This window comes from Macrotis lagotis, chromosome 4 (genome assembly GCF_037893015.1).
Source record: "Macrotis lagotis isolate mMagLag1 chromosome 4, bilby.v1.9.chrom.fasta, whole genome shotgun sequence".
NCBI lineage: Eukaryota > Metazoa > Chordata > Mammalia > Peramelemorphia > Peramelidae > Macrotis > Macrotis lagotis.
The window spans coordinates 116,108,858-116,122,885 of NC_133661.1; the positions used below are offsets into that span (position 1 = coordinate 116,108,858).

Here is a 14,028-nt window from a genome sequence, read left to right on the forward strand (position 1 = left end):
AGGGGAAATGTTTGGAAGTTGCAAAGAGATAAATTTAGACTTGATTTGAGGGAAAACGCTTAATAATTAGTTACACCAGAATTGGGAAATAGTGTACTTCCTCCACAGGAGATCTTTAAGTCAAGTCTGAATGACCATTTATGGATGAATATGTTATAGAGGGGATTCTTTTTCAGATATGAGTTAGAGAAAATGACCATTGAATTCCTTCCACTTTGAAATTCTGTGATTTACTCAGTCTACAAATAATATACTATTTTAATATAGGTAATAAATATCATCAATGCTGCACAAGAAAGCAGCCCAATGCCTGTGGCAGAAGCTTTAGACCGTGTGCTAGAGATCCTAAGAACCACTGAGTTATATTCTCCACAACTTGGGACTAAGGATGATGATCCCCATGCCAGTGATCTTGTTGGTGGCCTCATGTCTGTAAGTAACAAAAATAATTGTAGGAGTTTGTTTTTGTTTTTTTTGTTGCATTTGACATTTTCAGAAACAAGAAATGCTCAATACTTTTAGTTGAATACCCAAACAACTATGGACTTAGTAGATTTATTAAGAATTCATTTCCAGTATGTCTGCCAAAGAATCTTGTTAAGCTCAAGAACCTTGAGTTGTCAAGTACCATAAGGATCCAGTCAACAGGATAAGGTTAACCCTAAAAGAGGGCAATAATTTTTCCTTGGCAGTTTCTCAATACAATTTAACAGAAATTTTTGCTGGCAAGAACAGTATATTAGGGGCTAGGAGAGATAAGTTTAGATTAAGACTCAGTCTCTGACCTCATAGAGCTTTCATTTTAATTAAGGAATAGACAAACTCAAACACAGATAACTGCAATACTTGATGTGGACACATTAGAGATGAAAAGAATTTCTATCTCATCTGTTGCTGTCTTGTCACTTTTACCTTCAAAACATCCCTCATAGAACATCCCTTTCTCCTTAGTCAAATGGTGACTACCTCAGGACAAGCCCTCAATATTTCTCACCTGGACTATCACAATCACCTGCTAGTTGGTCATTTGTCTCAAAACTCTTTTCACTGTCTAGTTCATCCTTCTTTCTTTTAGCAGGTGATCCTCTAAGTTGATAGAGAACCCTGTAGGTTCTCTACTATATAGTAGAGAAATCCAAAGGAGTGTAATCTGGTGGAAAATGGGAATGTTACTACTACCATTACTATCAGCACCACCACTACCACTACCAATAGTTGTTATTGTTGCATTTTATATGTGATGATTAGCCAATGCAAGATTAGGGATGAAAGAGATAGGATGTTGTGAGTAAGCCACAGTTAGGAGGCCAGTTTAGCTGGAATATAGGAATGAGAAAAAGTGATATGAAATGGAGAGGTAGAATCACAGATCTAGAGCTGGAGGGGACCTTTGGGGCTGTCTAGAGGAACTCATTTATCTTTCAGATGATAAAACTAAACCACAGAGTTTAGTTGATTTGTTGGGGAGGTAGAATGTGACTCAGGAGAGAGCAATATCACAAAGATCCTGGGAGAAAGAGATGGTCTATAGCCTCAAATACTGCAAAGAGGTCAAGAAGGATTATGATCAAGAAAAAGCCACTGGACCTGTGGTATCCTTAGAGAGAGAGAGCAGTTTTGATCAAGTGCTGGGTTCAAAAGTCAGATTGCAGAGGAAAGAAGAGTGGGATGTGAAGTCACAGCAACAAACATAAACAACTTTTTCCAGGAGTTCAGTTAAAGCTGAACACTAGTGGGGCATGTCACTCCAGATATGTTGCAGCCTTCTCTCTCTCTCACCAGCTATGCATCTCTCCTCTGGTCTTTGTTTTTGTCTATAACCATGATTCTTCATGATTCCTCAGAGACCATAATGTTCCATGTTTCACAGGCATATGGAAATACTAGGAGAAGACAGGTATTAAACATACTGGGTTTTGAAATCATACCTTTTTCTAAACAAAAAAAGGAAAGAAATGTTGATTAATGTAGTTAAGCCATAGAAACACTAACTTAAGCTTCTCCATTTGAATGAATTACTTGTCACTATTATTTTTTAAAGTTACACTAAGCTAAATAATCCCCCTCCCCACCCCCTCCTCCTTTGCAGATATCTAATACCTTGGGGGTTAATAAAAAAGGGAAAAAGTTATTAAAATTCACCTGGAATATAACATCCCTTTTGACATACTCCTTCAGAATAGATCTAGTTATATCATTATATTATCAATGACCAGTCAGAATTTCAAAGGGCATAGATAACCATGTAAGTATAAGACTACATTAGTATCCTTATGAATTCTCTGGGAATTAAGTACTTTTTAAACGAAGTTGTCCATGTTTAAAACAGTTCTTCATTAGTACCAGGAAGCAATATTGGCAGACATTGTATAGCATTTCTCACGAATCCATGACCATACATCACACAAATCCCATAGCATGTAGCCACCATAACAAGCATACTTTGTAGAAAGTAAAGAAGTCTGGGGAGTCATCAAAAATTGTCTGTCCCCTTCCTAACTTGTATTTTCTCTTCCCCTCTCTAATTTCCTGGTGGAGCTTCAAACACCCATTATCCTCCTCACCCGGTCTATGCTGATGAAAGCAGGAAAAGAGTCAGCATGGCAAGTAGTAGAGGGTTCCTTTCATGCCTCTGAAACCAACTAGGTAACCTAGAACAAATCCTCCACCACCCCCACCCACTCCATCTGAGCCTAGTTTTTCTTATCTGTATAATACCTTCAGGATTTATCTCACAAGGTGTGGTGACGATTAAGTGAAATCATGGGGAGAAAGAGTATTAACTTTAGAATGTCATATAAATGTTGATTATGATGATGTCACCATTTATATTTGTTGATTGATTAAATTTCAGACCTTATCAGAGTGAAATTTCAATGAGTTACCTCAGCCAGGCACTTAAAGCACTTTATCTCTAATTAGAGGATTAAAAGCTTTATCCCCAGGAAAGTAGTTTCAGGTCCCAGGCAAAGCAGGTCAAATAAGACTTGAAGTGCTTCTAGAGGAAGGACAAGAAAGGGAGGTGTAGTGCATTATATTACAGCTACCCCCAAGGTTAGCTCTAAAGATGAACTTTATATAGGTCTTTTGGGAAGAAAAGTAGAAGGGTATAAAAAAATGATCCTTGATTAGCTCCCTTTCCCCTTGAGAAGATAAGCTATGTATATGTAGATGAGAGGAGATATAGTCCATTGGATGCTTCTGCAAGTCTATTCCCTGAAGCTGTGTGTTGCCTCACAGTGATATGGATACATCATATCACTTCTTCTACACTCTCCTCTTGCTCATTCCCCTCTCTTCCTTCTCTAAACAAAGAAAAAGTCTCCCTTCCTTACTGCATACCCAACTACCTTAACTTTTTCTTCTGACTCAGTCAACAATGAGTCAACAAGCAATTTATTACCTAATTAGTGCCAGGCACTATACTAAGGACTGGGGAACTACCAAAAAAAAAAAAAAAAGGAAAAAACAGTTCCTGTTCTTAAGGAGTTCACAATCTAATGGGGAGACAACCGCTGTGTTGTTTGTGAACATATTACAACTTAATTTGAATATAATGTCAGAAGGATTAAAAAAAGACTTGGAAAAGACTCTTTTCAGAAGTCATAACTTTAGCTGACTCTTGAAGGAAGTCAGGGAAGCCAGAAAATAGAAATGAGTAGAGAAAGAGTTCCTGGAATGAGAAAAGAGCTAATAAAAATGCCTTGAGATGGGAGATGGAGTGTTTAGTGGGACGGATAACAAAGAAACCAGGGTCACTGGATCACCATGAATTTGTATAAGGGAATAAGACATAAGAAAGAAAAGTTAGGAAGGGGCCAAGATAGGAAGAGTTTTAAAAGCAAAACCATATTTTATATTTGATCCTGGAGGTGATAAGGAATCATTGGAATTTATTGGATAATAGGGTGATATAGTCAGATCTTTGCTTTCTATAGACTAATTTGACAATTGAATGGAAGATAGCCTAATAGACTGGGTATAGAAAAACCTGAGGTAGGGAGATAAATCAACAGGTTATTTCTTTTTTTTTTTTTTTTTTTAGTTTTTTGTAAGGCAATGGGGTTAAGTGGCTTGCCCAAGACCACACAGCTAGGTAATTATTAAGTGTCTGAGACCGGATTTGAACCCAGGTACTCCTGACTCCAGGGCCAGTACTTTATCCACTACCCTACCTAGCCACCCCAAGTTATTTCAATAGTCCAGGTGTAAAGTCATGAAAGCCTGCATCAGGTTGGTGGCAATGTAAGAGGAAAGAAGAAGATATCTATGAGAGATGTTACAAAAATAACAGAATTTGTCAGTTAATTGGGAGGGAGGAAGACAGGAGTCAAGGATAACATTCAAGTTGGATGGTTGGGAGCCTGTGTAGCTAGGAAAATGGTAGTATTCTGGATAATAATAATAATAGCTAAATTCAAGAGAAGGGAGAGTTTAAGGGGGAAAATAAGTTAAGTTTTGAACAAGTTGAGTTGAGTTTAAGGTATCTACAGGACATCCATTTCTAAAACTAGAGTTGAAGAGACAACTTAGGGCTGGATAGATTGGAGAATCATTTGCATAAAGATGATAATTGAATCATAGAAGCTGATGAGATCACTAAGATAAAATATTGAGGGAGAAGAAAACAGGACCTTGGGCAGAGTCTTGGAAGATTATCCAATTATCCGGATGAAGATTCATCAAAGGAATCTGGGAAGTAACAGACAGACAGGTAGGAAAACCAGAAGAAAGCAGTATCACAAAAACCTAGAGAGAAGAGCATATCAAGAAGAACAGAGTAATCTACAGTGTCAACGGGTACAGTGACAAAAAGGAAGAGGACTAAGAAAAGCTCATTACATTTTATCAATTAAGAGCTCAATGGTAATTTTGTAGAGAGCAGTTTTAAGTTGAATGAGGAGTCTGGCAGTCAGACTTCAGAGATTTAAGAAGAAAGTGAAGGTATGGATTGCAAATGGGCTTCTCAGGGAGTTTACTCATGAAGGGGAGGAGAGATAAAAGCTGATAGGTAGCAAGTGTGAACAGATCATGTCAGGGTTTTTTGAAGATAGAGGAGACATGAGTATTTTTAGGCAGCAGGGGAGCAGCCAATAGACAAGAAGAGAGGGAATATGAGTGAGAGAATGGGGATGATAGAAAGGATAGTCAGAGAAGAACAGGTGGAAAGCTATCACTTGTGTTGGTAACAAGAAGGGGAGCTAGCAGGAAAGGAGATAGTGATGTCAAAGTGATGTGAAAAGAGGGAAGAAAAGGAAAACTCTGAAAATGACCTCATTTCTTTTTTCTTCAGTGGAATATGAAAAGGGTGGAGAAGGGGTAACTATGGGAGTTTTGAAGAGGGATGAAGAATTTTGTGGAAAAAATGAGATTTGTGCTCTCACAATTTCAGGATTTTGGATCTTTGTTTAACAACGTTTAATGACTTTATTTAACCCCATTTATCTGATATCCTTGATTAGGGATTATGCTATTTTTATGCCCTTTATATAATTTCTTCCTCTGATGAAATTTTAGACAAAGTGGTGTGAATATACATGCATAGTCATCTTCCTCATAAATGAAAATGTGAAGATAAAAATAGTTTTATATATTTTGGAATCAAAATACAGAACCAGAAGAGACTTTTTTAATTTTTTTTTTATTTACAGCAATGAGGTTAAGTGGCTTGCCCAAGGCCACACAGCTAGGTAAATATTAAGTGTCTGAGGCTGGATTTAAACTCGGGAACTCCTGACTCCAGGGCCGGTGCTCTATCCACTGTGCCACCTAGCTGTCCCTAGAAGAGACTTTAGAGGCCATCTAGACTAACCTTCCAATTTTTTTAGGTGAGGAACTGAGGCCCAGTGGGGTACATTAACTTGCCTAAATTCACATAGATAAATGAGCAAAAGAAGATTGGATTTAAGCATAGTTCCTTTGATACTCTTTCCATTGGGCCAACGTTGTTCTAACTCCAGAATTACTAATTTTGTTAAATGGAATTGCTCCCTCCACCAGTGCTTACTATAACTACCATATGTTTTAACAGATGGTGGTTGAGTATTGTTAGGGCTGAAAAATTTCATCAAGCTTTAGAAGACTGATTAATTCATTATAAGAACAGTCTCAATAACATAGCTTCTATTTCTATGGGACCTTAAGGTTACAGAGTCTTTCCTATCCATCTCCTCCTCACAACAATCCTGAAAGAAATGTACTTCTCTCTTGGGTGTACTTGCAGTTGAATTTCCAGATGAGACAATTTTGCCACACACTCATTTGCAGTACTGACAACTGAGAAGCTATCCTTTCTTATGAAGAGCCTTGAATTCCTTGACATGGAACCATAACCAAGTGAATTTGATATATTTTGGTAGCATTTCTTCATCAAAAGAAAAAATGATTTGGGGGCAGAAGACTGTGATCAGAAGGTCTAGATTTGAATCCTGGCTCTGCCACTTACTGCCTGTGTATCTTGGGCAAATTACATCACCACCATTGGCATGATCCTCATCATTATCAGTTATAGAATGCATTAAGGTTTCCAAAGTGCTTTATGTGTTATCTCATTTGATCTTTGTGACAACCCTATGAGATGGATATTATTATTATCCCCACTTTACATTTGATGAAACTGAGGCAGAGTTAAGTGATTTGTTCAAGCTCACACCTCAAAGTGAATGTCAGTCAGTATTTAAATTTGGGTCTTCTTGACTCCAAGTCAAGCATTCTACCTACTCCTAGCTGCCTCTTTGGGGTTCAATCTCCTCTGTAAAATGGAGTACTGAGATCCCTTTTAGCTCCAGAGTTATGATTCTATGCTTGGAAATCAGGTCTCCTGATTTCCTGGGCTGTTTAATTTAGGTCTGCATGGTCCTACCTTCCCTCAGTGAGAAAGTGATACTTTTCCCTTAAGCTCTCACTTTCTGCTAAGGTGCTAATAGCTATTAATGGGTTCACAGGTCATCTCTGCTACAAAAACATATTTACATTATAGCAGCTTTCTTGAGATAGTATTTTAACCCAAGAGAATCATTCCTGCCAGTGGGCAAATAGAAATTTTAATGTCCTCCATTCTTATGAAACCATATCAGCAGCTACCCACTCATAATTCAACAATAATCACCACATTTACATAACTTACTATCCATTACAAGAAATGTATAGCCATTATCTCATTTGATTATCACAACCTGGTGAGGTGATGATGATGAAAAGGTGTTTGTCAGTTCTTGAAGAAGACCATGACATCAGGATAGTGATGCCGTGATATACAACTGAATTGAGTTTGAGTGAGGGATGCATGCTAAGTCACCAGCCCCACTTTCTCTTTCGGAGTCATCTGGGTCCAGTGGCTAAAATACGAATCAGAATAACTGGAGATGGCTCTAGATATGAGGAGTTAGGGTTAAATGACTTGCCTAGGGTCACACAGGTAGTAAATTCTGAGGTTGTTTTTGAAATGACTTCAGGGCTGGTGCTCTACCAACTGCACCATCTACTTTGTGACGTAGATACTGCATATATATATCCATTTTATAGATAAGAAAATTGAGGGTGCGGCTAGGTGGCATAGTGGATAAAGCACCAGCCCTAAAGTCAGGAGTACCTGGGTTCAAATCTGGTCTCAGACACTTAATAATTACCTAGCTGTGTGGCCTTGGGCAAGCCACTTAACCCCATTTGCCTTGCAAAAACCTAAAAAAAAATTGAGGTACCTTTCATATACATTACAACCCTTTGGGGAAAAAAGTTTAATTGTTGTCCCTGTTTCACAGATGAGAAAACAGGTTTGATATCTTGGCTAAGATCACACAACTGTTACGTGGCAAAATCATGTATGGAGGGTAGTATGAGGATCAGAGCAGTACCTTCAGAGACTGACACAGTTTTACTGGAATGAGCTACTGCCCCAGGTCTTATATTCCCTTGCCTTGGCCACAGGGTGAGGTCATGCTCAGAACTAAGGGGTTAGTTCAGAAACCCCAGTGCTCACCACCTAATGAGAAATATAAAGCAGGAAACCAGATAGATCGATGCAATGCAGTTTCTTGTTCAGTGAATGATAGTTCCTGTTCATTTGGAAGGGTGCTTAGAGATTAATATAGATTTTGTAGATATGTTGTTATTTTTATTTTTAATAACTGTATCTCAGTGTAATTAGTCTCTTTTGCAATACTATGTATTTTATTTTTTGCATTTAGAAATATTCTGAAAAAAATTCCATAGACTCCACCAGACTGACTGTCCAAAGTGGGCCATGGTCCAAAAAATGGTTAAATCCCTTTGAATTTATCTAACCCTCTGATTGTGCAAATAACAAAATTGAGAATCTGAGGAATGAAGCAATTTATCCAAAATCATACAGAAGCAGAGCTAGGATCTGAACACAGCAGCAACTCTGCTTTTAAATCCCGCAATCTTTCCACTGTGCCACATTGATCATCTTCTCAACAGATTTCTGAATACCCTCAATTTGGGCACCTATATAACCCTCTATCCATTGAATGCAATTTTTCTTTTCAAGAATACTCTTGGGGCAGCTAGGTGGTACAGTGGATAGAGCCCTGGCCCTGGAGTCAGGAGGACCTGAGTTCAAATTTGGTCTCAGACATTTAATAATTACCTAGTTGTGTGACATTGGGCAAGTCATTTAACCCCATTGCCTTAAATAAATAAAATTTTTAAAAAAGGATACTCTCATAAATGCTCAAAATGTATACAATATAATCCTAACATATAAACAATATATTAATGGACATATTGATATATAAATAATCCCATATAATTATCAACACATAATTATGTTATTGATTAATTATACAAATTAATTAATAAATGAATAATCCTATATAAATCCGCTGATAATCCACTTTTGCCATTCCCAGAAAAATTGAGGAGTATCAATTCCTGAATGGACATTAATAGCTTTCTGTAGTCATATGGAACCCATAATAGGATAGCTACAATGATTTGTAGTCACAGACTCCAAAAAGAAACTTTTAAAAATCACACCATCACAGTGTTGTGAGAGACCTTTGTATATCTAATCATCCCAATTTCCTCTATGATATGCCTCACAAGTAGTCATCTGGTTTTTGCTTGAAGATCTCCAGCAAGAGGGAAATCAGTATCTCCCAAGGCAGCCAGCCCATTCCACTGAGGCACAGTATGGCCCCAGTTGTTAGAAAGTTTGTTTTCCTCAAACCAAGCTTATGTTTTCTACCCTTTGCTCCTCATTCTATCTTGTGGAATCAAATAAAATAAGTCTAATCAATCTTTCATGAGACAGCCCTTCAAATGTTTGAAGACAACTATGGTTGCCTTCCTATCCCTTCATGCCTTTTCCAGGCCAGTGAATCAAACTCAAATAGAAACTCAGGAGCACTAATATGCACATAAGGATCCCTATGAAACACATGATGACTTTGTTTTAAACTGTGATATTATATTTGCCTTATTATATCATATTTATTTTGTTAAGTAGTCTCTAATTATATCACAATCTGATTCAAGAGACAGAGCTAGGTGTTTGAAGCCTCATCTCCAGGTTAAGTCTCCCTGTTTCCTTCAGGTCTTCTTCTTATGGCATAAACTCAGAGCCCTATGTTATAATGGTAATAGTACAGTGCTTGATAAATGCCACATGACTAATGAAATATCAGAGAATGAAAATCAATGAAAATTGACATTATGTAAAAAGAATGCCTTATCAAAACAAGGACCAACAAATAAAATTCTGGATTTGGTTATGTACTTCAAGTTAGTTATATGAAATGTCATCCTGAAGGAGACATTAAAAAAATAAAAAATCAGGGAGAAATTATTTGATATGTGGAATTTTCAAATAATGATTAACATTTACATAGCTTTTTAAGGTTTGCAAAGTGTTTTGCATACTTTAGCGCATTTAATTCTCACAACAACCTTGTGAGGCAGGTGCTCTTATTATCTTAACGTCAAAGAACAGGGATGATAATAATACTTGTTCTACATACCACACAGGGTCATTGTGAGGATTAAAATAGATAATGGATGTCAAAAGTGCTTTGTAAATTGTCAGGTGCCATTTAATTGGAAGCTGTTGTTGTTATTATCATCTGAGAATCATTTAACTCTGTAATTAAAATAGATTTGCTACCAAAACTGTTGGATTTTTCCACAAGACCCCTGGTTGATCTGTGAGTTAGTAAGCTATAATTACCAAGCATCCAATGTACTCAGGATGCTGTATTCAGTGCTGAAAAGGTGTCAGATATGTATAGGAAGAGCCATTGAATCCTACAGTAGGAGAACAGTCTTACTGTTTCAGAAGAGTCCCAACTGACAGTACATAGAGATCACAAAATAGGAGCTAGAAGCACAGCAATTTTTTTTTAATACAGGACACTACCAAGCTAAAAAATGGCTCCGATGGTCATTTGTTCACCAGCCTAGAGATGGCAGTGTTACTTTTAGAAAGAAGGTTCATTCCTCACAAAAAAAAAAAAAACCGAATTGGATTTTTCCAAGTTGACTAGAAACGAGGACCCTCGGGATAGAAAATTATGAAAAGAAGGATTTTAGATCTTTGAGGAGCCTTAGAAGGTCATTTCCAACTCTGTGATACCATTTGGGGTCTTTTGTGGTAAAGAACTGGAGTGATTGGCTATTTTCCTCTCCAGTTAATTTTACAGATGAGGAAACTGAGGCAAACAGGATTGAGTGACTTGTCCAGGGTCACACAGCTATTAAGTATCTGAAGCAAGACTTGCACTTGTGAAGATGAGTCTTCCTGATTCCTATCCACTCTAGCTTCCCTTGGAGAGAAGTTGTAGTCTAATCTACCCTGACAGCTTACAGATTTACTGAAATCATAGTTCCAAACCTTCCCCCACCCACTTCCACTCTATTTAATAAAACAGGAGGGAAGTCACCTAAGGAGGAAGCGCCTAAGATGGGGTTGAAAATTTGAGGAGAGGAAGAAAAGGTCAAAAAATGTTATTTAAACAAACAGAAATGAAGAGGTTTCCTGATTCCCAAACTAGTGTCCTTTCTCTCTGGCCTCTATTTTTCACTCTTCCTCACACCTCCCCTCAACCTTCCCTATGCTTATCATTGATATTGCTTGTATCTCAAACTATAAATACTGTAGTCATTGGATCACAGATTTAGGTCTAGATTGAACCTTAGCAGCCATATAGTCTTATTTTTCAGATGACAAAAATGAAATTCATAGAGATTGACTTGCCTAGCACTCACAGGTAATAAGTAGCTTGCCCTGAATTAAGGTCCATTAACTTGAAATCTAATATTTCTTTCTACTAGACCACATTCTTCTTTTACTTCTGCTATTCCTTTGTCTTTTATAGTTAACCAGGTATAAGACATATTAATCCTTCCTTTAAAATGACTCTCATTTCTTCTCCTCATCTCTGTCACCATTGTTTATAATTTAGTCCAGAACCTCATAACTTCTTACCTGAATGACTATAAAAGCTTCCAAGTTTATCTACATCTGTTTCTTTTGATTCATCATGTCTGTCATGATCAGATTAATAGCCCCTTTTTCATCACATCTCTTGCTCAAGACTTAGTCTTGGTGATTTTTTTTTATTGACTATCTACTTAAAAACTTCATAAGTGCATGAAAATGATGCTGAGGGGCTAGGTGGCACAGTGAATAGAGCACTGGCCTTGGAGTCAGGAGTACCTGGGTTCAAATCTGACCTCAGACACTTAATAGTTACTGAGCCGTGTGGCCTTGGGCAAGCCACTTAACCCCATTGCCTTGAAAAATCCTAAAAAAAATGATCCTGAGATCTTAATGCCTAATGTCATTGGAACATGGACTCTAGCTGGGCTGACAACGCTTAATTTGGGGATCATATATGAACTGTGTATCTGCTATTCAAGGATTAGCCTACCCAAATTCAATGACATTCATCACAAGAAGCTGGCCAACAGGTGATGGAAAATATTGCCAATAATATTCTTCCTCAGATGTTTACAACTTGTATGACCCAGGCAAGTCATTTAATTTCATTGAGTCTTGGGGGGGTGAGTTTGGACTAGATGGCCCCTGAGGTTCCTTTCTAGATCAATAATCATAGAGAAATTGGGTTTTTCATGGATAGAGGAAATGCTGATAATATTGCACCAAAGATCTTTAGAAGTATTGAAGTAAGAAATATCAAGGCTAAATCCTATGGTATTTAAGACCTTTTACAAGCTGGCTTAGCTCTATCCAACCTTATCTCCTACTATATCCCAACATATACCTTTTATTCCCCTCATACTAAAATTTTCCTGAGAAGTAGGACAAGATTTCAAGTTAACCCCTCAGCCTAAGTTTGATTTTGTGTAAAATGAGAAAATTATACCTATAATGACACCTCACTAGATCATTTTAAGATCATTTTAAGATTCAAATTCAATATTTGTGAGGATACTTAACATTTCATCTCATACTCATCTCTTCACTCAGGCTCATTCACATTCCTAGAATGTCCTAGCCTTTGCTCTAAACCTATCTAAAGCCTTACTCTTCAAAGTTCATTTAAGTTTTAACATGAGGCCAACCTTTACTGATGCCTTGTGCTACTGATTATTGTCTATACATAATTCAGTGCAATACCAGATAGTGCCCTGTTTTATGACATATATCCTTGTCCTTTCAAGTAACTCTTAAACTCTTCCAGGTCACATCTGACTATTGTAGTGACTAACATATAACTAAACCAGCTGTTGATTGACTGATGACAATGATGATGTTGATCCTTCATTATCAAAGAAGGCCATACACCTCACATCAGGGAGGTGATACCATGTCAAGAATATGAATTGAATCTGAATGCTAAGTCACTACTTTCACCTTTTCCTCTGGAGCCATCTGGGTCCAGTGACAAGATATTAATCAGAATGACAGGAGTTGACCTTGGATGAGAGGCAGAGTTAAGTGACTTGCCCAAGGTCAATACAGTAAATGCCTGAGACTGGATTCAAACTCCCATCCTCTGAACTCCAAGGCCAATGCTCCATCCACTGTGCTACCTAACGACCTTTTGGCAGCTCTTTCTTACCTTTTCCTTACCCCCTGAGAACCTGATTGGTAATAATCATCACAGTCTGGATGTGGGATATCAAAAAAAAAGGTCCCTAACAGCTTTGTTTTTCCTTCCTTTTTACTCCATTTTTAACAGGATGGTTTACGAAGGTTATCGGGGAATGAGTACATTTTTTCCTCAAAACGTAAGTAGGTTTTTTTTTCAGTTGTATGTACATTGGCATATATGGCATTGAAATACAATGAAATTATAAATATACTTATGAATATAATTGAAACATACATTTGAAATACAAAATACATATGGCTTGCTCAAATAAAATTCATAAATGATATTTTTATAAGCTTACCAGTATATATAAAATCACTGTGTGTTTTTTTAATTTTAGTAATCGAATCATTTTGGTTCCATAAAGCAAATGTTGTGTTAAGAAACATTTCAATAAATACAGACTTCTAATTTTCTTTCTATCCTGAAATATATCTATTTACAGAACTTCATCAGGCTTCAAGTAGTTTAATTTCTCCTATTTCCCTCAATGACATCCCACCACGGATAGCACAGGCCATGGAAAATGAAGAGTATTGGGACTTTAACATTTTTGAACTGGAGGCTGCCACTCTCAAAAGGTTAGTAACCACGCAGCTGGGTGGTACAGTGGGAAGAATACCAGCCCTGGAGTTAGGAGGGCCTGAATTCAAATTTACCCTCAGATACTTAATTACTTAGCTGTATGACCTTGGGCATGTCACTTAACCCCACTACCTTGAAAAAAACAAACAAAAAAAAGTTAGTAATCCTCAAGCCTTACAATATGAAATTTCTTTTGAAAGATATGAAATTGAGATGAAATAATAACTGAAATTTACATAGCACTTTAAATTTTGCAAAATACTCTTACCTACCTATATTATTTCATTGGAGCCTCACAATAAATAGTAAGGTAGATAACTAAATATAATTCCCATTTTTCCAAATGAAAAAAACTATTGATTAAAAG

The 14,028-nt window shown here is 37.1% G+C and overlaps 1 protein-coding gene across 6 annotated transcripts in view; it reads left to right on the forward strand.

The window, feature by feature from the left end:
• Window positions 1-14,028, forward strand: part of PDE8A (phosphodiesterase 8A) — a 263,475-nt gene that overhangs the window by 211,136 nt on the left and 38,311 nt on the right. For all 6 annotated transcript variants that reach the window (XM_074233948.1, XM_074233949.1, XM_074233950.1 and 3 more), the window contains 3 exons: window positions 268-432; window positions 13,164-13,212; window positions 13,522-13,657. In XM_074233948.1, coding sequence (XP_074090049.1) covers window positions 268-432; window positions 13,164-13,212; window positions 13,522-13,657 — 350 coding nt within the window. The remainder of the gene's footprint in view (window positions 1-267; window positions 433-13,163; window positions 13,213-13,521; window positions 13,658-14,028) is intronic.